Genomic DNA, 25,991 nt, shown 5'->3' with positions numbered 1-25,991 from the left:
CCCCTCACTCATTGCAACGTTTGTATCCGGCAGACAAAATAGTCCAGACCATCCAGGATGCCCTCCTCCGACTACAGCGACTGGGGAAGGTTTCTGCTGGGTTCCGGGGCATGTCGGCATTGCTGGGAATGAAATGGCAGATCTCGCAGCCAAGGAGGCGTGTCTCGATCCACAAGTATCTCAGTGTGCTATCCCCCTGCACGCACTCACCTCGCTGTTGAGCCCACGAGTCATGCGTCAGTGGAAGGATGAGTGGCTGGAAGTGACTGACAATAAGCTCCGTATCGTCAAGTCCACAACGCGTGTGTCGTATACTTCCTTTCAGCCCCATCGACGGGACGAGGTTCTCCTCATTCGGCTTCGAATAGGCCACAGCCCTATGACGCATGGCTTCCTGCTCCGGCGAGAGGACCCTCCAATGTGTGGTGCTTGCGGCGTTCAGGTCACTGTGCGCCACGTTTTATTGGATTGCTTTTTAATTTCTGACCAGCGGGCCGCGGCTGACTTGCCAGCGGACCTGCCATCTCTTTCAGGCAACACTCGGACGAATGTGGTTAAAGTTTTAAAGTTCTGTGCCATGTCAAATGTTTTTACGAAGATTTTAGGGAGAAGATTTTAATTTGCTCACTGTGTGACAAGCTCGCCCATATTTTATGTAAGTGGCCAGCCAATGACAATTTCCTGTGGCATTCTTGTTGCTATGTTTTCCGTTTCCTTCAGTTTTACTTTCTTATGTAGCATTTTCCTTTTTTTCCTGCTTCAGTTTTATTAGGTCTGTCCACATTCGTTCCTTTTAATGTGTCAGGGCGCTGATGACCTCGATGTTGAGCGCCCATAAGCCCCAACACACACACACACACACACACACACACACACACACACACACACACACACACACTCTTCCACCAGTGCTGATCTTGCAAGTTTCGCAGGGAAGGTTCTGTGATGTTTGGAAGGCACGAGACGAGGCAAAGGTGGAAGTAAAACTGCGAAGACGGGTAGTGAGTCGACCTTGGGTAGCTGAGCGGTAGAGCACTTGCCCGCGAGAGCAAAAGCCCAGAGTTCGAGTCTCCGTCGGGCACACAGTTTTAATCTGCTAGAAAGTTTCGTGTCGGCGCACACTCCTCTGCAGAGCGAAATTTTCGTTCTGAACACGGTAAGTGTTCCCCTACTCTGCGACGTTACAATAGTGTCCACACTAAATGGCAGTATCCACAGTGGTAACATACAATACAGCCGTGTGCATAAATTCGTGTCGATGTTGGCTTACGCAGCGACTGCCCCAGTTTTCGCGCGTTTCTAGCGATTGTTGACGGTTAAGAGTTGGGAGATTAATGATGCCAGTTGTGTACGACAGAAAGGGCGAGGAGCACCAGGGCCAGGCAGCTGGTGTGGACGGACAACGCGGACCTGCGCCAGAAGCTGGCGTCCAAGGCGAAGCCGCAGGTGGTGGACACGTGGGTGGAGGTGGCCGGCGGCGCCAAGGCGCAGGTGCGGATGCTGCTGCCGCCAGACATGGACACGTCCGGCGCGGAGCAGCGGCCCGCGCTCGTGCATGTGTGAGTAGCCCGTGGCTCTGCGCCATCACAGCCTGCCACAACTTGCCTTCAAATGCAGTCCCTTCACAGCTGCTGCTATGCTAGCACCTCAAGTGGCCAGCCCCTTCCCCTCCCCTCTGCGCCCTCTCTCTCTCACACACACACACACACACACACACACACACACACACACACACACACACAGAGAGAGAGAGAGAGAGAGAGAGAGAGAGAGAGAGAGAGAGAGAGAGAGAGAGCACATTCCACATAAAATTAGTCAATTCCCATTCGCAAAATTTCGGAGTAAATAACTGTTATACGTTAAGTTGCAGATGACAAACTGTGAAAGAAAGTAACTGCAATAAACAACATAAAAATTTATGAAATCCACAGCATGTGGTAACAAGGTATATACCGGCTGATCAAAAAGTCAGTATAAATTTGAAAACTTAATAAACCACGGGATAATGTAGATAGAGAGGTAAAAACTGGCACACATGCCTGGAATGACATGGACTTTTATTAGAACCAAAACAAAAAATGTCCGACAGATGGCGCTGGACAGCAAAACGTCAGTGGCTGCTACCGTGACGGGTGAGAGGTACGCCGATATGTTACAGAATCGCACCATCCCCAGCCTGGCTGATAAACACCTGCTGGAAAGTACTATGTTTATGCAGGATGGCGCTCCACCCCATATTCCTAGGCGCGTGAAAGATCTCTTGCGGGCGTTGTTTGGTGATGATCGTGAGCCCAGCCGCCACTTTCGTCATATTTGGCTTCCCAGGTCCCCAGATCTCAGTCCGTGCGATTATTGGCATTGGGGTTACCTGAAGTCGCAAGTGTATCGTGATCGACCGACATCTCTAGGGATGCTGAAAGACAACACCCGACGCCAATGCCTGACCATAACTGCAGACATGCTTTACAGTGCTGTTCACAACATTATTCCTCGACTACAGCTATTGTTGTGGAATGATGGTGGACATATTGAGCATTTCCTGTAAAGAACATCATCATTGCTTTGTCTTACTTTGTTATGCTAATTATTGCTATTCTGATCAGATGAAGCGCAATCTGTCGTCGGGCATTTCTTGAAACTTTGTATTTTTTTGGTTCTAATAAAACCCCATGTCATTCCAAGAATGTGTGTCAATTTGTACCTCTCTATCTACATTATTCCTTGATACTGACTTTTTGATCATATATATATATATATATATATAGAAAACTTTGTTTTCCAGATGTTCAAACTGTCTTAAGAACTCATTTACGTCTCTACTAGCTGTAAAGAGCACTTCTCCTGTTTTATAGAAGTTTATAGAAAGTAATTGAACACTCTAACAGTAGCAAAGAAGAGAACTTGCTCTAACAAAGCTTTGATTACTTGGGGTGTGCCACAAGGCTCTGTTCTGGGTCCTTTCCTCTTTCTGCTTTTTATTAATTATCTTCCTCTAAACCTTCCTAAAATTTCTCCTATACTATTTCCTGATGATACAGATCTGTTGTTCAGTAGCACATCAGTGCAACAAATGAGTGACCAAACATCCGAATCAATGAGAAGGCTGCTTCTTGGCTTCATAGAAATAAACTGTTGTTGAATGAAAATAAAACAGCCCACATGCTCTTCTATCTATCATAAAATCACACCTTACTCAAATGATACCCATAGTAATTCAATTCCATGAAATCGATTAAGCTGAAGCAACGAAATTTTTGCGAACGTGGGTGGATATCACTTTGAAGTGAGATGTGCACAGGGATAAAGTACTGAGTAAGCTGAGCAGCCTCTGTTACGCTGTTAGAATTCTCATCGAAACTTGCAACGCAGATACATTAAAAACAGAGTACTTCGACCTACTTCATTCCTTTTTAACATACAGCATTCCCTTCTGGGGTTATCACGCAAAAAATCTTTATAATGCAGAAAAGGCTATTAAAGATAATGAAGCAAGAACATCCTAGATCATCAGAAGAGCCAATTTTCAAAAACTTCAACATTTTATTAGTACCCTGTATTTATATAATGGAAAGTCCTGTTTGTTAAAAAAATGTACACCACATCAATAAACAGGGATATACAAACAAGAAGAAATCTGATCATTCACTGATGACCAGAGACTAAGTAGGTGTCAAAGTGTTGTCATGAATTTAGGTACTCAGCTGTACAATAAACTTCCTATGACCATAAGAAGTAGTAAAGGGCTATCATTCAGGGAAAAAAATAAAAGAACCACTTCTCACCCACTCCTATTACTCTACTGATGACTACTTAAAGACAAATTTATCTTATGCCTCCAAAACTGCTTCCCAGAAAAATAAGAATACAAGCTCACTAAACATCAAATAACACATTAAATTCAATTTTACCTATTCTTAATCTTGTTATACATACTGAAATAAACTGCACAGTGAGTCAGTTGTCTGGGCTATACGGAAATAAGACTATATGTTTATATTTACTGTAGTTTCTTCATTCCCATCATGCATTGTAAACCCTCATACATTACTGTTATTTCATGTTCTATAAATCCCCATACAAATGTAAACTGTCTCCTATGTGTATTTAGCTTTGTCAGTTTTATGTCAATTACCCATATTAACTGCACCATATGTATATTCAGTTTTTTGACAATTTTTATGCCTTCATGCGTGTAAGATTATGCATTTGAAATTATTTAACTTTAATACTGTTTCTACTACGTCTTACAAAATAAAAGAATCGCCACACAGTTACTGTAAACCATGTCCTACGTCTTTGTACAGTGAACACCACAATATGCCTGTGGCAATAAATAAATAATAAAAAAGTTAGTGATGCTGAACCTCGAGCGAAACACGTCTGGGAAATATAAATAAAAGAAAAGTTATGCTCTAGGCGGACCCCGCCCAAAAGCAAACAAAAGAGACTGAGATTTGGTTAGTAATAAATTTCTAATGTAAGAACAGATTTTTTATCACTTATTAACTTTAACGAGAAAGGCGACAGTCTTCTTTGGCATCAACTAACCTTCCATTGTTGAGAGAGTAGATAGTGGCTACCATTCGAGTTTTGTTGTCCAAATGTTCATGAGTTAGTCTCTTTCTGTACTTGTTTTTTTTTTTTTTTTTTTTTTTTTTTACGAATGTCTGGAAAAGGAACCTCACACAGTTATTTAGAGTTGAATACGCTTTACCTTCGAACAACCTGGACCAAAAACAGACTTTTTTTTTAGCAGCAAGGGGTTTAGTATTTTCAGAGCCTGAAGCGAGCGATTTGAAAGATAAATAGTTTTGAAAATCTGTCAGTTCAACTCCACTGCTGCATTGTCTCATTGTAAATCAAATTGCTTCGCCACCTGATTAGAGCGCTCTTCAGGATTAATCTCTCTGAAATGAGATTTGGCAAACTGCAACATTTCAAATGCTTTTGTAGTCCTGGATGCGTTTGTTGAAATGAGTCCTCAAATCTGAAAGAATTTGTTGTTGTAAGGAGATATTGAAGAGCTTTGCTTGTCAGGGTTTATTTCAAACAAGCAAAGTGTTTGTGTTCACCTTGGATGATATTCCCTTTTTCTGTGCTTAATTATTGAAACTCGAAATGAAACTTCGCTCGGTGCTTTATTCCTATCTAATGGTTAAAAAAACGTTGATTGTGGAGCTTTAAGTCTGGTTTATAGTTGACTTACCGTTTCTTTCCTTGGAAAAGAATCAACTGGGCAATCCTTTCAATCCCTAAGTGAACCGTTTTGAAGTGACGTTCGCCCTGACCTTTCTTCCCCTCTGACACACTTACATGCAGCGCAGTAAACACAGGCATTTGACCTTCACATGGGTAAAGAAGTAACCAGTTTGCAATTGCGAATCAAAGTGCTAAGTTGTTTGCCATTTCCTTAGAACAAACCTAGCTTATTATCGGTGCGTAAATCAAACTATCCACCTTAGAAAATGTGTGATATACGCACGAAAAACATAGCTTGCGCAAACTCAAGCTAACACACTGAGTGACAAAAGGCATGGGATAGCGATGTGATCATATACACATGGCGGAAGTATCGCGTACGCAAGGTATAAACGGGTAATGCGTTTGCGGAGCTGTCATTCGTACTCACGTGATTAATGTGAAAAAATTACCAACGTGATTACGGTCGCATGACGAGAATTAAGACTTTGAAAGCGGAATGGTAGTTGGCGCTAGACGCAGGTGGGTGGCACTCCATTTTGGAAATCGTTAGGGAATTCAATATTCCGACATCCACAGTGTCAAGAGTGTGCGGAGGATACCAAATTTCAGGCGCCACCTCTCACCGTGGACAACGCGGTGGATGACGGCGTTTACTTAACGTCGGAGTGCAGCGGTGTTTGCGTAAAGTTGTCTGTGCTAACAGACAGGTAACTCTGCAGGTATCAGTGTGGGACGTACGACGAACGTATTCGTGAGGATAGTGTGGCCAAATTTGACGTTAATGGGCTGTGGCAGCAGACGTTCGAATCGAGTGCCCTTGTTAACAGCACGACGTCGCCTACAGCGCTTCTCTTGGGCTTGTTGAAACATCGGATGCGTGTCATCCTGAACGGGGTGACTTCAACAGAAACAAGCGTAACTTCAGGTGTGCCCCAGGGCAGCGTAATAGGTCCGCTGCTTTTTACGGTTTACATAAACGATCTGGTTGACGGTATTGACAGCGGCATTAGACTGTTTGCCGATGATGCTGTAGTCTACAGGAAAGTTGTGAACAAATCACTGAGGATTTGCAGAAAATAAATGCGTGGTGAAACGACTGGCAGTTTTCTCTCAATATTAGTAAGTGTAATCTACTGCGTATACAGCCGGCCGAAGTGGACGTGCGGTTAAAGGCGCTGCAGTCTGGAACCGCAAGACCGCTACGGTCGCAGGTTCGAATCCTGCCTCGGGCATGGATGTTTGTGATGTCCTTAGGTTAGTTAGGTTTAACTAGTTCTAAGTTCTAGGGGACTAATGACCTCAGCAGTTGAGTCCCATAGTGCTCAGAGCCATTCTACTACGTATAACAAGGCGAAAATACCCATTAATGTACGAGGACAAAATAAATGCCCGGTCTTTGGAAGCAGTAACATCCGTCAAGTACCTGCGTGTGACTATTCGACATGATCTCAAATGGAATAATCAGATTATAAAAGTAACGGGTAAGGCGAACTCTAGATTGCGGTTTATTGGTAAAATCCTGAAGCGATGCAGTCCTTCAACAAAGGAAATAGCTTACAATACGCTAGTTCGTCCAGTCTTGGAGTACTGTTCGTCTGTATGGGACCCCTAGCAGTTGGGTCTGATTCAAGAAATTGAGAAGGTCCGTCGGTCTTTGTAGCCGAGCGGTTCTAGGCGCTTCAGTCTGGAATCGCTCTGCTGTTACGGTCGCAGGATCGAAACCTGCCTCGGGCATGGATGTGTGTGCTGTCCTTAGGTTGGTTAGGTTTAAGTAGTTCTAAGTCTAGGGGACTGATGACCTCAGATGTTAAGTCCCATAGTGCTCAGAGCCATTTGAACCATTTTGAAAAGGTCCAAAGAACAACGAAAAGTTTCGTGACTGGTACATTTAGCCATCGCGAGAGCGTTACAAATCTCATAGAAAGTTTGAAGTGGGACACACTTGAAGATAGACGGCGCGCTAAACGGAAGGGGCTGCTCACTAAATTCCGAAATCCGATCTTCGCCGAGGATGTAGAACATATATTATTACCACCAACTTTCAAATCGCGTAATGATCACATTCAAAGATAAGGGAAATTGGAGCTCGTACTGAGGCGTTCAGACAGTCGTTTTTCCCTCGCGCGATCCGCGAGTGGAACAGAGGGGGAAATATGACTTCGACGCGAATTGTGCCCTCTGCCACACACCGCTTGGTGGCTAACGGAGTACATATGTAGATGTAGCATGGACTCTAGACGTCCGGAAAACCTTAACCTGGTCCGATGAATCCCGATTTCAGTTGGTAAGAGCTGATAGTAGGGTTAGAGTATGGAATAGACCTCACGAAGCCATGGTCCTAAGTTGTCAATAAGGCTCTGTGCAAGTTGGTGGTGGCTCCGTAGCGATGTGGGCTGTGTTTACTTGGAGGCTGACTGGGTCATCCGGTCCAACCGAACCGATCATTGACTGGAAATCGTTATGTTCGGCTACTTGGAGACCATTCGCTGCCATTCATTGACTTCATGTTCGCAGACAATGGAAATTTCATGGATGATAGTGTGCCATGTCACCGGGCAACCGGGCAACAACTGTTCGCGACTGGTTTGATGAACATTCTGCACAGTTCGTGCTACTGATATAGCCACCCACATCGCCCAACATGAATCCCATCGAACATTCATGGGACAAAATCGAGAGATCCTTTCGTGCACAAAGTCTTCCAGAAGCAACACTTCGGAATTATGGACGGCAGTGGAGGCTGCATGGCTCAAAATTTCTGCGTGGGACGTCCAACAGTTTGTCGAGTCAACGTCGAGGAAACGGAAGTCTGACACGATATTAGGAGGTACGCCATGACTTGCCACCTCAGTGTATAACCAGCTATGAGACTGACAATGTAGTGTTCTTGACTGACAATAGCACTTGCGGGGCACAATCAAGCAGTTGCTCTTTTGACTACGCTCAGATTTCAGTGGAGCTACCCAGGTTAGCCAACGTGAGCGTTGCTGCGATCTACCGAAAATGTCCCCGCAAATTACTAGTAGCTCTCGATTGACGGTTTTGCCATTAAGCTACCCTTTAGTAACAAGAGAATGCCATGTTATAAAACAAAAAACTAATCTCTTTGGCAGTGTAATTGTGCGTCCACATGTCATTTTTCTGTTTAACTTTCATGTGTTTATAATTCCAGCAGCACGAACACCCATCCATATTTGTGGAGGGCGTGCGTCATAGCACACTGCTTCTCTGGTGAGGCGAGAACCATAAACATTCACTTCATTAAGGCAGAGGCCATCAAAGCTTTTTCATTGTCGGCAAGCGAACGGACGAAATGTCGACTGCGGCCCGTATTATCGTTATATACAATACTTGCGATCCAGGAGGAAAGCTCTGTTAGAAAGACAAAAAACTAAGGTCAGCATTCCGTGTCAGCCATGGGTGAGTGGTCAACAATGCTCAAAAACAAAAAGCAACCAGCATATGTATGTGCTAAAAAAGTTATCGAGGAAGATAGATCAGACCTACTGTGCACATATCTGAATCCAACGATCAAAGCAGCAAGAAACGTTAGGCTTGCAAGATATCATCACTGTTTGGATTTATTGGGTCATACCATAAGTTCGTAGCGTTTCTTCGTAAATTAATAAACACAATAGATAAAGGTAACAGAGCGGTCTAAGGCGCTGCAGTCATGGACTGTGCGGCTGGTCCCGGCGGAGGTTCGAGTCCTCCCTCGTGTGTGTGTGTGTGTGTGTGTGTGTGTGTGTGTGTGTGTGTGTGTGTTTGTCCTTACGATAATTTAGGTTAAGTAGTGTGTAAGCTTAGGGACTGATGACCTTAGCAGTTAAGTCCCATAAGATTTCACACACATTTGGACATTTGGACATTTGGACATTTGAACAGAGTCTTTTGGTCATCAATAATAGATATTCTCTTTCACTGTTCACAACAGTCTTCCAACGCTGGCGTAACTTTTCGATTCAGCGACTGTAGAAATCACGTGGTTTTGAGGCGAAGAAACCGTCGAGCCATGTTCGGAACGCATTTTCATCCGGAAAAAGGAAGTTTCTTGAGCACTGTTCGATAGAACGGAAAAGTGAAAATCTGAGGGCGCAATATCAGGTGAACAAGGCAGTTGCAGAATGATCCCCAAGTCAACTCCTGTAGAGTGTTTTTTGTTAGTCTAGCAGAATGCGGGCGGGCGTTGTAGCAGAGTAACATCACTTCGCGCATTCTTCCCGGTCGTTCCTCTTAGACTGTGCCTGAGAGACGTCTTAGTACATGACAATAAGTGTCAGCAACGATGTTTATACCTCGGGGAAGTAATTACTTGTACACCACACTGTCGCTGTTCCATCAGATGCGTAACACTATCATTTGTGGGAGCGCGTGGGTCTTCGTACGGCGAGCTGGTGCCTTGTTTAGGCTGAACCATACCGCCCTCTTCCTTATGTTAGCGTAAGTACAGCGTTCCTCGTCACCATAATGATACAGGATAGGAATTGTCGGTGTTGTTCACTAGCGAAATGATGATGGGCAAGGAGAGATGCACGTATGTCCACCCACTCGTTTTTATGATTTTGGCTTGGAGCATACGGTGCCCAACACCCAATTTTTGAACCTTCCACATTGAATGTAAACTTCGCACATTAGTGAAATAGTCACAGTTCATCACATTTGCCAGTTCTCGAGCACGCTCACGTGGGTCATTGTGGATAATGCTGTTAAAGGGTCTTCATCAAACTCCGAACATCTTCCTGAAGGTGGAGAGTCACTAATGTCAAAGCGATTCTCTTTTTTACAAGAAAACCATTTTATTTCCGTGCTCTGTCCAATGGCATACCGGCGCAAATGTTTCTGGCCGCCACCGCTGCTGTCACCCCTTTACTGAACTAAGACAGAAGAATATATCGGAAATGTTCAGATTTCTCCACTTGGCACTCCGTTTTCCAGCATCAACAGGTCAGCTCCTCATCTGCTATGACAATATGTAAACTCATATAGGAACAGTGAATTACAAATGTAAAATTACAATCGGTAAATAAAACCCACAGTAATCGGGATGCGAACATGCAAGTGAAAAACGCTCGAACTTACTGCGCGTGGCTAATAGACTGCTGCGTTCAATCAAGCGAATTGCTTTCAAAATGTTCACCAGCAAGTGTTATTCGATATGCCAGTTTAACACACTCCAATTTCGAAAATGTTTGCTCACAGACGTAGGTTGTTAGAACACTAATGCCATACCAGCGCCAGATTTCTTGAGTTTCCGGAAGTTAGTATCAGGTAAGCAGAGGTAAAGGCCGAAGCTCTCCGATGTATAAAACTGCTTCAAATGTCTGATTACTTAACAGTTCATGAGTTAATGCATTAAATATCTGACGTGTAGCAGGTGAGGGAGAAAAAGCTTAGAAACCGTTTGAAATTAAGTTTAAATTTTATTGGAAGTAGCTAAGTGTTGCCATCATGAAACATTGGCTGAATATTGTCTGCGTAACTTGCGTTCCATTTTAACAAAAGGAAATTTTCAGGGAGCTCAATGTTTAAGACGACACCTCTGCTGAGCTATTAGTTGTACAGTGATATAATTTTGCAGGTACGCTCAGAGGCTTGCGTGGATACCGTCTGCAAAGTTTGTTGGGTGGGGTTGGGTTGTTTGGGGGAAGAGACCAAACAGCGACGTCATCGGTCTCATCGGATTAGGGAAGGATGGGGAAGGAAGTCGACCGTGCCCGTTCAAAGGAACCATCGCGGCATTTGTCTGGAGCGATTTAGGAAAATCACGGAAAACCTAAATCAGGATGGCTGGAGACGGGACTGAACCGTCGTCCTCCTGAATGCGAGTCCAGTGCGCTAACCACTGCGCCACCTCGCTCGGTAATTTGTTGGGAATAGATTCAGTGGTAGAGAAGAAACAAATTAAAACGTTGTCTGATGATGAATTCTCATTGCTTGAATAGCGAAGTTACAGCATGCGATAAACGTTTCTCGTTTTATTATTTTGTGATGGTGTCAGCCAGAAAAAGTTTCGTAACGGTTGAAATTATGAAATTATATAAATCGTTGGCAGATGCTACGTACACTCATTCCCAATTAATGTATGAATGAAGTCCGGATATTTCGGATATTTAGGTGTCATTGATTATATTGCGCGCACACACACACACACACACACACACACACACACACACACACACACACACACACTCACACTCTCTTTCTGTGATACACTCATGTTCGTAAAGAAACAGAACACCTTGAACGACTAGAGATGGGACCCTTGAACGGCAAGATATAGGACGTTCATATTCACAGGACATGTACATTAGCGTGGTCTGCAGAAATTATTAGCGTTTCAGTCGCTTCGGTTCAGCATGTTTCCTGTCCGCCCTGGGCCTTGATAACTTGGTCCATGCGTCGTAGCATCGACGAGTACGAGACGGCAATGGCGTCTTGCAATATAGTCATCCATGCTGCATTCACCTGGTTCCAAAACTCATCTGTTGTGTTAGCTATTGGGTCACAGTGCTGCGCCTATCGTTTCTCCATATACCATACCTTTTCGATTGGCATCAAGTCTGGTGACCAGGTGGGCCAGGGCAAAAGGCTGACACCCTGCGTCACCAAGAAGGCACGTGATCCTGCAGCAATTTGTGGTCATGCATTGTCTTGATGAAAAATGGCGTCTGGGGTGTTGTCGAGAAAGGATATGGCTACGGGTCACAGGATGTCATTCACGTAGGTTACACTGCTCTGGACACGCACCAACTGTGTTTTGTGTTGTACACAACACCAACCCACACCATAATGCCTTGAGTTGGCGCTGTATGTCTCGTGCGAAAGAAGTGACTGTGATGCCCCTCCCCCTGTCTGCAGCGAACCAAAATGTTGCCATTATTTTCAAACAAACAGTACCTGGATTCGTCTGAATACACTATCGGATGCCATTCCTGCCCCAGTGATCTCGTTCCACACACCATTGCCGTCTATCATACTCCTGTCCGTTCGTCAAATGCAGGAAGAGTAGTGGTCAGGGCGCACGTAACCTAAGTTGCCTAAGTCGTAATAAACGACGGACTGTCACCCTTGATAGTGTACGATGTGTTACACTGGTGCCAGAGCAGAGGAGGATGCAGATCTATCCTGTAGTGCCATTCGGATGAGGTGTTGATCATGTCGTGGCGGTAGTGGTGGACCGAGCGAGGTGGCGCAGTGGTTAGCACACTGGACTCTCATTCGAGAGGACGACGGTTCAATCCCGTCTCCAGCCATCCTGATTTAGGTTTTCCGTGATTTCCCTAAATCGTTTCAGGCAAATGCCTGGATGGTTCCTTTGAAAGGGCACGGCCGATTTCCTTTTCCATCCTTCCCTAACCCGAGCTTGCGCTCCGTCTCTAATGACCTCGTTGTCGACGGGACGTTAAAAAACACTAACACTAACCTAACCGGTAGTGGTGGGTGGGGGGGGGGGGGTCTTTGTGGTGCGACCTGACCCATGTCGTTGTTTTCTAAGGCCCACTGCCGAAACACTTCGTCCCACAGGAGTAGCAATTTCCCGCACGGATGCATCACATTCTCTCATGCCAGTAACGCGTCCTCCCCCAAACTCGCTAATTTGCTGATATGATTCGCGCATACGACTGTGAGGCATCCTGCACAGCTACTAAAGTCATACTGATCCCTTTCTTTCGGCTTATAGCGACAACTGGAGCCGCAGGCACATTTTACCGGAAGGCAGTGTTGCGCCGCGATATCGATATTAACCTTGAATCCGCTGCCCGACATGGTCCAAATGCATTTCTGCAGAATATACTAATGTACATGTCTTGTGAATATGTAAGCCCTGTCTATAAGCGTTCAGGGTGTTCGATTTTTTCTGAATAGGAGTGTACTTGTCTTACTGTGTTAAACTTTTAGAATAACATTACACCTCTTAATGAGTAGGTTATGTCAGCATTTTAAAATTTGTTAGCCACAAACAGGCCGAACGTTAACGAAGGCGTCAGTATAGAGACGGGGATTAGCGACCACGATGGCGTCATAGCGACTATGGTTAAAGTTAATACGTCAGTCACGGAGCCTGAGAGTGCGTTTCTGGTAGAAAGAGCAGATAAGCAGTTGTTAGCATCTCTTTTGGACAATGAACTGACATCATTTAGTTCCTTTATGATGATCGTAGAGGAAGTATAGGCAAAACAGACTGTAAACCGCGCTCTGGAGAAGTATGTGCCTAGCAAATGGGATAATGACGGGAAAGACCGACGCGATTTCACAACGAAGTTCGGAAAATGCTCAGGAAGCAAAGGTTGTCTGCACTCTAGGTTCAAAAGAGAACGAGCAAACGAAGACAGAGATTAATAGAGATAAGTGCTTCTTCGAAAAGATCTACATCTGAAACATACGACTATTAACACCATCCTATCTTAGCAAAAGATCTGGCCGAGAAAATTCTGGTCCTGTTTTAAATCGCTAAGCGGGTCTAAGGCTTACACCTTTGAACATTTGAACTAACTCCCGTATGGATGATGTTGTAACAAGCATTCCTGGTGTAGACAAGCAACTGAAGGAGTTGAAAACAAATAGTCATCAAAGAACTGGAGAAAAGCCCAGGTGCCTCCTGTATATCAGGGGTAAAAGAATGGACCCGCATAATTACAGACCAATATCCTTAACATCGGTTTGCTGCAGAATTCTTGAACACATTCTGAGTATGAACATAATAAATTTATTTGAGACCGAAAAGCTTATGTCTACGAATCAGCACAGTTTTAGAAAGCATGGTTCGTGTGAAACTCAGCTTGCCCTTTTCTATCATGATTAGAATTGCAAACTGTCGATCAAGATTCCACATTTCTACATTTCCGAAAAGTATGTAACACGGTGCATAATACAGCAGACTGTTAATGAAGGTACGAGCGTATGGAATAGGTTCCCTGATACGTCTCCAAGACTTCTTAAGCAACCGAACCCAGTTCAACGTCGTCGACGGCGAGTGTTCATCAGAGACAAGGGAATCACCATCACCATCAGTGTCCCAGGGTAGTGTGATAAGACTTAGGTCATTTCCATACAGTACATAAACGTGGACAATAATGTGGGGTTGTCTGCCAATGACGGGATGTGGTGTACGGGATGTTAAGTAAGTGTAGGATGATACAAGATGACTTAGACAAAATTTCTAGATGATGTAACGAATGTCAGCTAGCCGTAAATGTAGAAAAATGCAAGTAACGGGGATGAGTAGGAAAAACAAACCTGTATTGTTTGAATAAAGTAGTAGTAGTTTTGCTGATTGATATAATCACGTCGTTTAAATATCTGGACGTATTGTTGCAAAGCGACATGTAATGGAATGAGCATGTGAGGATTTTTGGGGGAAGACGAACGGTGTACTTCTGTTCATAGGGTTAATTCTAATAAAATGTGGCTCATCTGTAAAGGAGACAGGATATAAGACGCCATTCCTACCTGTTCTTGAGTACTGCCAGAATGTTTTTGGGATCACCATCAGATTGGATGAAAGGAAGACATCGAAGTAATTCAGAGACGAGCTACTACATTTGTGCTGGATGCCTCTAACAGAACGCAAATATTACGGATATGGTTTAGGAACTCAAACGGAAGTCCCTGGGCAGAGAAGGCGACGATCTTCTCATGGAACAGTACTAAAAAAAATTTAGAGAACCGGCTTTTGAGGCCGACTCCATCATAATTCTATTGGCGCCAACATATATTTCGTCTAAGCCCCTACGGTCGCAGGTTCGAATCCTGCCTCGGGCATGGATGTGTGTGATGTCCTTAGGCTAGTTAGGTTTAAGTACTTCTTAGTTCTATGGGACTCATGACCTCAGATGTTAAGTCCCATAGTGCTCAGAGCCATAGAAAGTAATTTTTCACTCGCTCTATTTGCGAGTGGCAAGGAAAGGAAATGGCTCGTAGTACACTACTGGCCATTAAAATTGGTACACAAAGATGAAATGCAGATGTTAAACGGGTATTCACTGGACAAATATATTATACTAAAACTGACATGTGATTACATTTTCACGCAATTTGGGCACATAGTTTCTGAGAAATCAGTATCCAGAGAAACCACCTCTGGCCGCAATAACGGACTTGATACACCTGGGCATTGAGACAATCAGAGCTTGGATGGCGTGTACAGTTACAGCTGCCCATGCAGCTTCAACACGATACCACAGTTCATCAAGAGTAGTGACTGGCGTATTGTGACGAGCCAGTTGCTCGGCCACCATTGACCAGACGTTTTCAACTGGTGAGAGATAGGAGAATGTGCTGGCCAGGGCAGCAGTCTAACATTTTCTGTATCCAGAAAGGCCCGTACAGGACCTGCAACATGCGGTCGTGCATTATCCTGCTGAAATGTAGGGTTTCGCAGGGATCGAATGAAGGGTAGAGTCACGGGTCGTAGCACATCTGGAATGTAACGTCCACTGTTCAAAGTGCCGTCAATGCGAACAAGAGGTGACCGAGACGTGTAACCAATGGCACCCCATACCATCACGCCGGGTGATGGCGATGACGAATACACGCTTCCAATGTGCGTTCACCGCGATGTCACCAAACACGGATGCGACCATAATAATGCTGTCAACAGAAAGATTGACGCTCAAGCACTGGTGCTCCTGTGTGTATGGTCGCATGCGTAGTGGTGCGGTCTGAGAGTTTCAAGGTCGGAGTGAGTGGCGAACGTCTTTTTTTCGGCTCATTTTGAAGGTGTGTTAAGGATATATAGCCGAAATATTAGAGAGTTTTAAACGGCTGCACCCTCGAAACTTTATGGAGTAGGTAATAACTGTTACAGAGAGGGAAGCAGTACAGTATTTCATATAACATTTTTTGTGAAATATGCAGATATTAAACATTGCACGGTAGTGCGTGTGCGTGTGCGTGTGCGTGTGCGTGTGCGTGTGCGTGTGCGTGTGCGTGTGCGTGTGCGTGTAGAGAGAGAGAGAGAGAGAGAGAGAGAGAGAGAGAGAGAGAGAGAGAGAGAGAGAGACAAAATAGACCTAGTCGTCAGGATATTTTTTGAGCATGGTTCCTGGATTGTGACATCTGAGGGATTAAAAAACACAACGTGGCTAGTTCAGACAGCCTGCACTTTTTAAAAGTCAGATGCCACTACCATCTTTCAGCTTTAAATTTTATGCCATCACCATCTTGGTTCTTATTTCCTTTCATCGACATTTTGCATTTTTCGACGTCTGGAACGGCGACTAGTGACAGCTAAGACGCCCGCTGAACCCGATGGGCAGAACAGGTAATAGGGTTGTGTAAAGGGCCAAGGGTTGAAGTAAGTTTCTGCTGCTAATTGTCGTTTACTGTAATTTAAAAACTTTTACAACCAAAGCGGCACATAGCCGAATCTTTACCGAATGCAACTCTTTCACGGCTGAAAGCTTCCAACAAGAAATCTTAACAAGATAAAAATCCAATTAAGATCGCAATAAAATAATTTTAAAAAATCATACGCAAAGTGCAATATAAATGTCTGAGGGTCACAATTAAATTCCAAAATTTTAGAATATATTACCATAAACTTTCAAAGGCAGAAGGCCAGCAAGTTTAATAATAAGAAATCTTAAAAATCAACAAGATAAAAATCCAGTTAAGACAGCAATAAAATAATTTAAAGAAGCATCATATGCAAGGTGCAATATCAATGGCTGAGGGCCACAATTAAACTTCAAAATTTTAAAGTATATTACCATAATCTTTAAAGGCAGAAGGCCGCAGTGTTTAAGCTTGAAAGATAAATTTAAAAATAACCATAATCTTAAAATTTAAAATAGCTGACAACAGATATTTAAACACCGGTGGCACTCAGAAGGCCTCCAGAGAGGTCGGTCTGCCATCATTCACTTAGGTGAGACAGGTGGTGAGCCTAACTATACTTGATCCGTCGGAACCCAAGCAGGGGACAGCCACGGACCGACCGACTCCGCGACTTGCTTCCCGTCGATCAGTACATGAGAACTCAAACCGGCAATGTTACAAACGCGATAATCCACAATGGAGTATGTATAAGCTGTCAAAATTACGCACCATGTTGGACAGCGACAACAGGTGAGGAAAGGACGCTGCCTGAAATTACGTTAGTGGCCAGGGCAGGTAACCGGAACACTCACGGCCACAAACAGAAAATTCCACCGGTGCACTCAAATCGTAGTCGACCAGAACAGTTAATTGCACCGCATGGGGGCTAAATCTCAGCAGTAGAGCCACTCGGTGTTGCTAACCGGAAAACGTCCCCAACAGCAAACCACTGAAGCGAACCATCACAACACGAATAGACGTGGCTTGGGTAGTTGAAACCACTACTCAACTTTGACGTCCTGGGTCGGTGAACCACGAAGCTGGTGGCGATCGGACAGCTCCACACACGCTCCGACACTGTGATGGGGCTGCCAGCGGCCCCAGCCGACTGCACCGCGCGGGGATAACTTCCCTCGTCCGCAGCAACCGACCGACCCCTCCAGACCCCCTTGCCGGAAATTGTGTGTGTGTGTGTGTGTGTGTGTGTGTGTGTGTGTGTGAGAGAGAGAGAGAGAGAGAGAGAGAGAGAGAGAGAGAGAGAGAGAGAGAGAGAGAGAGAGAGAGAGAGAGAGAGATAAAATAACTCTAGTCGTTAGGATACTTTTGAGCATGGTTCCTGGATTGTGACATCTGAAGGATTACAAAACCCAACTGGGCTAGTTCAGACAGCCTGGACTTTTTAAAAGTCAGATGCCACTATCATCTTTGAGCTTTAAATTTTATGCCATCACCATCTTGGGTCTTATTTCCTTTCATCGACATTTTGCATTTTTCGACGTCTGGAACGGCGACTAGTGACAGCTGAGGTGCCCGCTAAACCCGATGGGCAGAACATGTAATAGGGTTGTGGAAATGGCCAACGGTTGAGGTCAGTTTCTGCTTCTAATTGTCATTTACAGTAATTTAAAAACATTTACAAGCAAAGCGGCATATAGTCGAGTATTTACCGAATGCAACACTTTCACAGCTGAAGGCCTCCAACAAGAAATCTTAACAAGATAAAAATACAATTAAGATCGCAATAAAATAATTTTAAAAAACACACGCAAAGTGCAATACAAATGGCTTATGGCCACAATTAAATTCCTAAATTTTTAGAATATATTACCATAGACTTTTAAAGGCAGAAGGCCAGCATGTTTAACAACAAGAAATCTTAAAAGTCAACAATATAAAAATTCAACTAAGATAGCAATAAAATAATTTAAAGAACCAAAGATGGTACACGGTGCAAATATCGATACATATCACTACTGCGACACGTAGAAGGAAGAAGAACCACGACCTAACCGCGACAAGGGCGGGAGATCAAACGCAGATAGACAGCGAAGTCCACGAAAACGCATGGTCGAAAAAGAGCACGGCACAACAGCTGTTTTAAATATGGCCCAGGTAGTATGTTGGTATACCACTTACGACACACATTTCGGGAGACGTGACCTCGTAAACTATACTCATCCGGTGTTTCAGAAGCGAAGCACTCACGATTTGTAACAAATTTGATACAAGCTTACCGTAAAATACTTCATTGTTGCCGCCCTCCGTCGATCTGCTGTCGTAGACTTCCTTGGCGTTAGCTATTGATGTTGGTATCTGCTATAAATGCGAGACTGTTCGTTATATCTGTACCTCAGACGGAGCAGCTAGAAACCTCTTCACTACAGCGGCGACTAAATTTCGGGTTTTAATACTAATAATTAATGTTAACTTTTTGCTCAGTCGATCGCCCTTCATTTGTTGCTGCCTTACCGAAGACAAGATAGTTAATAACGTCTTTGGATGTTACTTACTATTTACTAATACACACGTAATTACGGATACCACTTTAGTTTTTTACTAACCACATTCGATAATAATTAAATGATAATGAATGATTGCGTTTTGTATAGAGGGAAAACGAGGGCTCATCCTACAATTAAGATCAGCAATTACGGCAATTAAAATGTCCGTGATTTTTATAGTTTGTCACTCACAGGTATTATAGCAAAGACTATCGCCCATTATTATACATCGATAGTCATTCAAACTTCGAACGCTTTTACTTTCACAAAGCTAAGTGTCCAGTTCCGTTCTTATATTCAGTTTAACATCCCTTCGTGTTGTCAACAGATCCTATTATCAGTTATTCGGCATGTAATAGAATTTAATACTGAGCGTTACTTCCTCTCGCGCACACAGTTCCTCAGATATTCTCCGTCCGTTAACTTACGGCAAAAGTCTGTCCCGTAAAAATTAACTATATGTTAGCCAATTTTCTTGCACTTTAACAAAGTAAACCTTCCGTAACATATCACACGGAAATGCCCGATACGCCGCAGCTACGTAGACTTACTCAGAGCGCAGATAACAAGACAAGAGAACTAACAATACTCGCACATGGCTTATATAGTAGAATTTAGAAACAAAAGTATCTGCGTTAAACCTTCTTCGCTTTCCCTGAACCGCTACTTTGTTGCGGGCGTTATTCTGATGAGAGATTATATATCGATAATTTTCATATAAACTTTTTCAGTGCTATTAATTATTACCGATGTTATCTATCACCTCTCTCCTATATCAAAGTAAGCCTGATCATATTGTTCTTGATTAAAAGAGCGGTTATAACACATAGCATACAACCAAACATCTGAATCTGTTTTCTATATGGGTGTTCGATTCTTCGAAGAAACAGGAGTTGGTGGACGGGGGTTGGGCAGGTGGCGCTTACTATGCACATGAATCCGTGTCGGTCCTTACGATTTATGTCATCTATCAGCTTTCTATTAGGTCTTCATTTCGGATTTTGCTTGGTTCCTGGAAGAGCAGAATAAGAATAAAAGAGCTTCTCGTCCAGGAACATCACTAATCTACCATAGATTCACTAGGGTACTTAATCTACAAAGATGAATTTCAATTTCGCTACAGTCAAAATTTTCGTCTTCCACTTAAGGCTGTTTCTTGAGAAATGTTTCTTTACCTGTCCCTCCTAGCAACTTCCAACACGCATCTCTCCTCTGGGCGACGAACACAATAAGTTTTTGGATTTTTCAAACTGATTGCAAACATTCCTTTTTAGACGCTTTTTATGTTTATATTTGAAAAGTACTTACTTCATCGAAAGCACACAGACCATTTTCATTGCACTGTGTATTTTTGTATCCATCCAGCCAGTTTTTTTCTATGACTACTGTGTTGAGCAGTAGTTCTTCATTTTTGGTACACTGAATAACAATGTTTCAGTTTTACTGTAATTTATTTGCAGTATTAGTTTGAAAATTGCTTTAATCAGCAGTTCCGTGTGTTGCACTATAAGCAAACAGTACAATGTCATCTGACCATAGGCAGGAGAGCAACACACTATTAATACGCATTCAGTTTGATAACTTACTCTAGCACTGCATAAAATAGTTTTAAAAATGTGGACGCCATTTATTCAGCTCTCATTGGAATTGTGCAAAGGACTGAGCTGCAACATCTGTTTAGTCCCAGATTAGAACTTATCGCTTGTTTCATCTCTGGAAATGTATCAAGCTTCACTGCATATGTTTTGAAATCCGTGTTAAACTGTAGTTCACGTTATAACCAGGAAGATATGTCAGTTATAAGATCACAGCAAAATGTAGTGACGCACTTCCAACACGACCATGTCTAGGAAAGAGTTTTCGTTTTAGAAACGAATCTTAAGGTTCATGGCTGGCTTGTCCTTTTCCTTATGAGTTGTGGAACTGATGAGCAGGGGTGGGACGCTACTTTCGCGTTCTCGTCAATACTGTATCGGAACGTTTAAGTTCTACAACTGTAAAGACGGAAGATCCGCGATTTGGAATGTCAGAACTGTGTAGTAAGTAGCAGCAGGAACACTACCACAAAATTACGCAGCACTAACAGTCCAGACCATCGACTCTCGGAGAGAGATTTTAACCGTCTTCAACCTAATGGTAAAGTATCGAACTATTTTTCTCCGAATCATACAGTTTGTGGGAAAAGCAGTGAGAATAATTACTTTTGGAAACCTTTTATCAGACAAAGCCTGTTATAACAATAAACTGTTTCGCTTAATAAAACGTCCGCCAGCCGAAATCGGGCACAGTCTCTACACAAAAAGATGAAGTCAATTTTCGACACTGAATAAATAACTACTTTCACTTACTACGTAATTTAAACACAACCACTTAATTTCCATTTACTACGGTCACTTGGCAGTAAGTACTATTAATTCCACTTTCTGTTACTTATGGAATTTATCACTATACTTCAGCAATTATTTAAAGAAGACACACACATGTTTCAACAAGGATACAAAAAAATATTAAACTTACAGCTATCATTCATAGGACCAAAACTATTATTTAATAAGACTAAATTTCATTTCTTTAGGGCTGTTATTTGTTAATGTTTCACTAACACCAATATTTGTCTGGCTTTCTTTGACATGGAGAAGCAACACGAACAATTACTGTTAAGATAGTTGCAGTTAAACAATTATGTTACTTTACTTTCAGAAATACTATTGAAAACTTATTCTCATGGTCACGCAAAGCGGTGGCCCTTAAACCGATACGTGCAAACTTTAGTATTTAATAATGATTTTCTGAATTTACTACCAAAACAGTACTCTTTCCAGTAATTTACTATTATTCAAGCTTCAATAAACATCAGGATACTCGGAATAAATTCGTTTAGGTAAGGACCCTACTGAGGTAAATGACATAGGAAAATCACGGTTAAACACAAAGGTACACTTAACACTTATATTCCACTGATTGAAGATGGATGGTTCATACTGTGATACACTTCTAAATAAAGAACTTTGCCTGTTACTGATGTCGAAGGTGGCGTGAGGCGGTGCTGCGTAGTAACATTGCGCAGGTGCGGCTCTTGATGTACATAGCTTTGTCTTCCTCTTGGTGGCGATGATAAAATTGCAAATATCTGAACCATTAATTTATTGCCGTACTGCGCCAATCATGTAGAACACGTCCGAGGCCAAAACCCAGTCTTGCAGATAAATTCGGGGCCTCTAGTGCTTGACCAACGTAATGCGTTTTCACCACTTGCAGGGCAGCTACCGACTGTGTGGGCCACTTGGGCGCCAAATCTCACTCGCGCGCCCAACCACCTTTTCCATTCCACCACAGAACGGAGTTCCGTTCTACCTATGATCCCTACACATTTTCAATTTACACTTCTGCTTACAAAACCCTAAGTAAGAACCATCTACAATTGCATGACAGCATATACATACAAAATCGACATAATTAATTACAGTTGTACTTTAAATATTACATAACTATTTAAAAAACATGTTTTGATACATTTATTCCACCTACGTCAAAGAGGTTATTTTAAACAGATAAACTACACTTAACAAAAGCTTACTCTCCTTATAGTATTTGCTTAATTTTTCAAAATTATTACGGAACAAAAGTTTTTAAAATATACAGGTTAATGGGAGTGTTATATTCACTATAGCATTACAGGGTTTATTACCATCAGTACACTCACCCAGGTCGACTCAACGTTTTGTTTCTCAAGGGCGGTTAAGAAAGAGTTTTGTTGAAGCTGAGGCAAAGCTTTTTTCAAAATCAATGAACCACAGGCGAAATTGTAATTCACATTCTTTGCTCCGTCCTGTAATTTGTTTCATCACTTGCAGCTGATCCTTCATAGACACACACATGACAGAAACTGCTGCGACCAAGTACCACCACTTACCATAAACACTGTTACTACTGTGACAAATTTTCCTCCCATCGCCTTAGATGATAAATGCACTGGCACCTATGGTGTTGGCCTTGCAGGTACGCCGGTCCAGGATCACAGCAGATCAGCGACTCGTTTACGATTGGCTTCCAGCATTACATGGTCACTTATCGGCGGTACATATACATCTACATAGACGGCCGCGGATCCAACTGCAAGGGCGACCATATCCTCTTCTCCGTCAACCGCCATCTCGGCGACCTAGAAATCCAGGACCAGATCAACGTCACCAGGTGAGACTCTGCTGCCGTGCAAACTAGGGAACCAGGACTAGATGAGCACCATAAGGTGAATATGACTGCTGGGCAACCTGGAGGCCCAGGACCAGATCAGCGTCATCAGGTAAGACCTTGTAGCTGGCGACCTAGGTATCCAGGACTAAGTCATTGTTACTAGGTGAGGCAACTATCTGCAGGCAAGGTATCCGAACCAGGTGAGAATCATCAGGTGAGCTTTCACTGCTGTGCGGCCTAGAGATCCAGCACCGGATCAGCTTCACCATGTGGGTCACACTACTCCACAACCTGGGGTCCAAGACTAGATGAGTATCATAAGGCAATGTCCCACTGCTGTGCAACCTAGTGATCCAGAACCAAATGAACATCATTGGAAAAGGCTTCGCTGCCTGCTATCCGGGCATATAGGACAAGATCAACGTCACCAGGTGAGTACCTAATGCCCTGTAACCTAAGGAGCCAGGACAAGATGAGCGTTACCAGAGGTGGCCCCACTGCCAACAGCCTAGCGATCGAGGGCAGCTCAATGTCACCAGGTGAGACCTCTCTGACCATGACTACTACCCATACTACTGTCTCTAAGCCTTACAGTTGTACAAATTACTTGCCTAATTTTTTCCTCAATAATTTCGTTTTCTAGTAAAAACGAGACTGTCGTCGGTGATCCAGTGACGGATGTAGAGGTTTTGTAAGCAGCATTTTTAGGAACTGTGAGGCATGATCTTGGTTTGTGTAACGCCGACTTCTACCATCTTCCGGGCACAGCATCTTGTGTGATATGAGCTGCCATCACCTTTCGTTCACATTGCTGGTAATTTCGACTGCAGATGTTCCATTTCTATCATGTTAACGCTGGTGGCTGTGTCGTACCTTCAAGATCTCTGTGCCATAATATTTCAACAAGGTAATTCCAGACTGAATGTTGCCCAACTTGCCCTGACCTGTCTTGGTGGAGGACTTTTGCCCCAGCCAGCATGTTCGTCGGATCTTTCACCACTGGGAAACATTTGACCAAAGGGTGACAGATGCTAGGAGACCTGTACACCACCACTCGCCACCCTTTCCATCTGGCATAGCTCAAGTAGCATAGAATAACGTACCTGCATCTTTCAACCAAGATACTAAACTTTGCTCCTTGCGACAAGCCATGGTCCTGGAGCTATCGTATTGGGACAGTTGCAGATAAACGTTTCTCCTCCTTACAATAGGTTTCACCCAGTCGTCTTACAAACAAGCAACATTTAAGTGCAATTTCTGAATGAACAACACGCTATGTAACCTTTCCTTCTTTGCGAAATTAGATGGCGTTACTACAACCTAGTTCGTGTAGATGCGCTGAAATGGTAATTACTTGCATATCCAGGCATGCCAATTAGAAGTCTGTCTTACGTATCCTTCATGTTGTTGAAGTTTTAATTACCATAGTGTAATTCTGTTTACACTTAATTATGTAAAAATAGTCGCAAAACAACATAGGCCTTTCATACCAATGTACATTCGTGTGTGTGTCTGTGTGTGTCTTTTGAAAAAAGAGAGGGAGAGGGAGAGAAGCGCTGATTCAAAGTGTGCTCTCATCCGCAGGCAACTGAAGCAGAAGTACCCGTACATTGACGGATCGCGCACAGCTATCTGGGGCTGGAGCTACGGCGGCTACGCCACTGCCATGACGCTGGCGAAGGACAACGACAGTGCCTTCAGGTGCGGCGTCTCCGTAGCCCCCGTCAGCAGCTGGATATACTACGGTGAGTCCCGGAACTGGAGCAACAGTTTCTCTCCACGGGCAAGAAATATTACGAAAGCCTATGTGACAATTAATACTAGCTTAGAGCAATAAAAAAGCTGTCCTTCCCACAGCAAGATCCGGCAGAGAAAAAAAGAGAAAGAAAGCGAGGTTCCAGCATCATCGTTAAATTAATTTGCAACGAAGAGAGAGAGAGAGAGAGAGAGAGAGAGAGAGAGAGAGAGAGAGACCAGTACCAAACTTCAGACTTCACTAGCATGATTATCTACAAACCCTCTAGGCTGAAAACAGCTGATAAACAAACAAAACACACACACACACACACACACACACACACACACACACACACACACACAGAGAAAGAAAAAAAGAAAGAGACGCCTTACCGTGAATCTCTGCATCGCATGAAACATGCTACGAGCGGCATTTCTTTGGGCTGACTCCAGCTAAGCAATGCAAAAACGAAATTGCAAATACCTTCTGAAACACCAGAGAAAATATGCTCGACGAGTCATCTTGGACACCCGTGTTTCCATTTTGAAATGCTGGCGCTCACCCTTAGGCATGTTGAAGTCTGAAGTGAATTTCAGCAGCACGCAGCACATTTTTCCCTCTTCAACAAGGAATCCTCAGACAGCACGCTGTCGAAGCGGAACATTGGAGTTAGTTGTTTTGGAAGCACCGCTTGTGGTCACGCACTTACTTTACTGTACTTACTTTCCGTGGCCAGGCGAGAACATCTGAACTTTCTTCCTCCACTATTCTTTAACCTTAATGGTCTCGTCATTGCACAAAAAGAGGTCTTCTTCTGTGCAAACTAATTTATCCGTGGGCACTTCAGCAAATGTTCAATCGTCTGTGGTTCGCAACATTCACGCTGGTCGTCTTCAGAGTAGAGGCCACTTAAGCATGTTTAGATTGCATTTTGCGACTCCTGTTCTTGAACTATTCAGTACTCTCCATGCACTACACTGTATTTTCTGTCCTTGCGTTATTTCCTCTTCGGGGTGCGGGTTTGTACACTCACATTC

The 25,991-nt window shown here is 43.4% G+C and overlaps 1 protein-coding gene across 1 annotated transcript in view; it reads left to right on the top strand.

The window, feature by feature from the left end:
• LOC124798316 (venom dipeptidyl peptidase 4-like) overlaps positions 1-25,991 on the top strand; it is a 318,770-nt gene that overhangs the window by 264,524 nt on the left and 28,255 nt on the right. Inside the window, exons 12-14 of the mRNA XM_047261654.1 lie at positions 1,358-1,559; positions 23,022-23,216; positions 24,801-24,961. Of these exons, the coding sequence (XP_047117610.1) occupies positions 1,358-1,559; positions 23,022-23,216; positions 24,801-24,961 (558 nt within the window). The remainder of the gene's footprint in view (positions 1-1,357; positions 1,560-23,021; positions 23,217-24,800; positions 24,962-25,991) is intronic.

The sequence above is a fragment of the Schistocerca piceifrons genome, chromosome 5 (genome assembly GCF_021461385.2).
Source record: "Schistocerca piceifrons isolate TAMUIC-IGC-003096 chromosome 5, iqSchPice1.1, whole genome shotgun sequence".
NCBI lineage: Eukaryota > Metazoa > Arthropoda > Insecta > Orthoptera > Acrididae > Schistocerca > Schistocerca piceifrons.
Note: the sequence above shows the minus strand (reverse complement) of the source record. Positions and strands in the feature narration are given on the sequence as shown.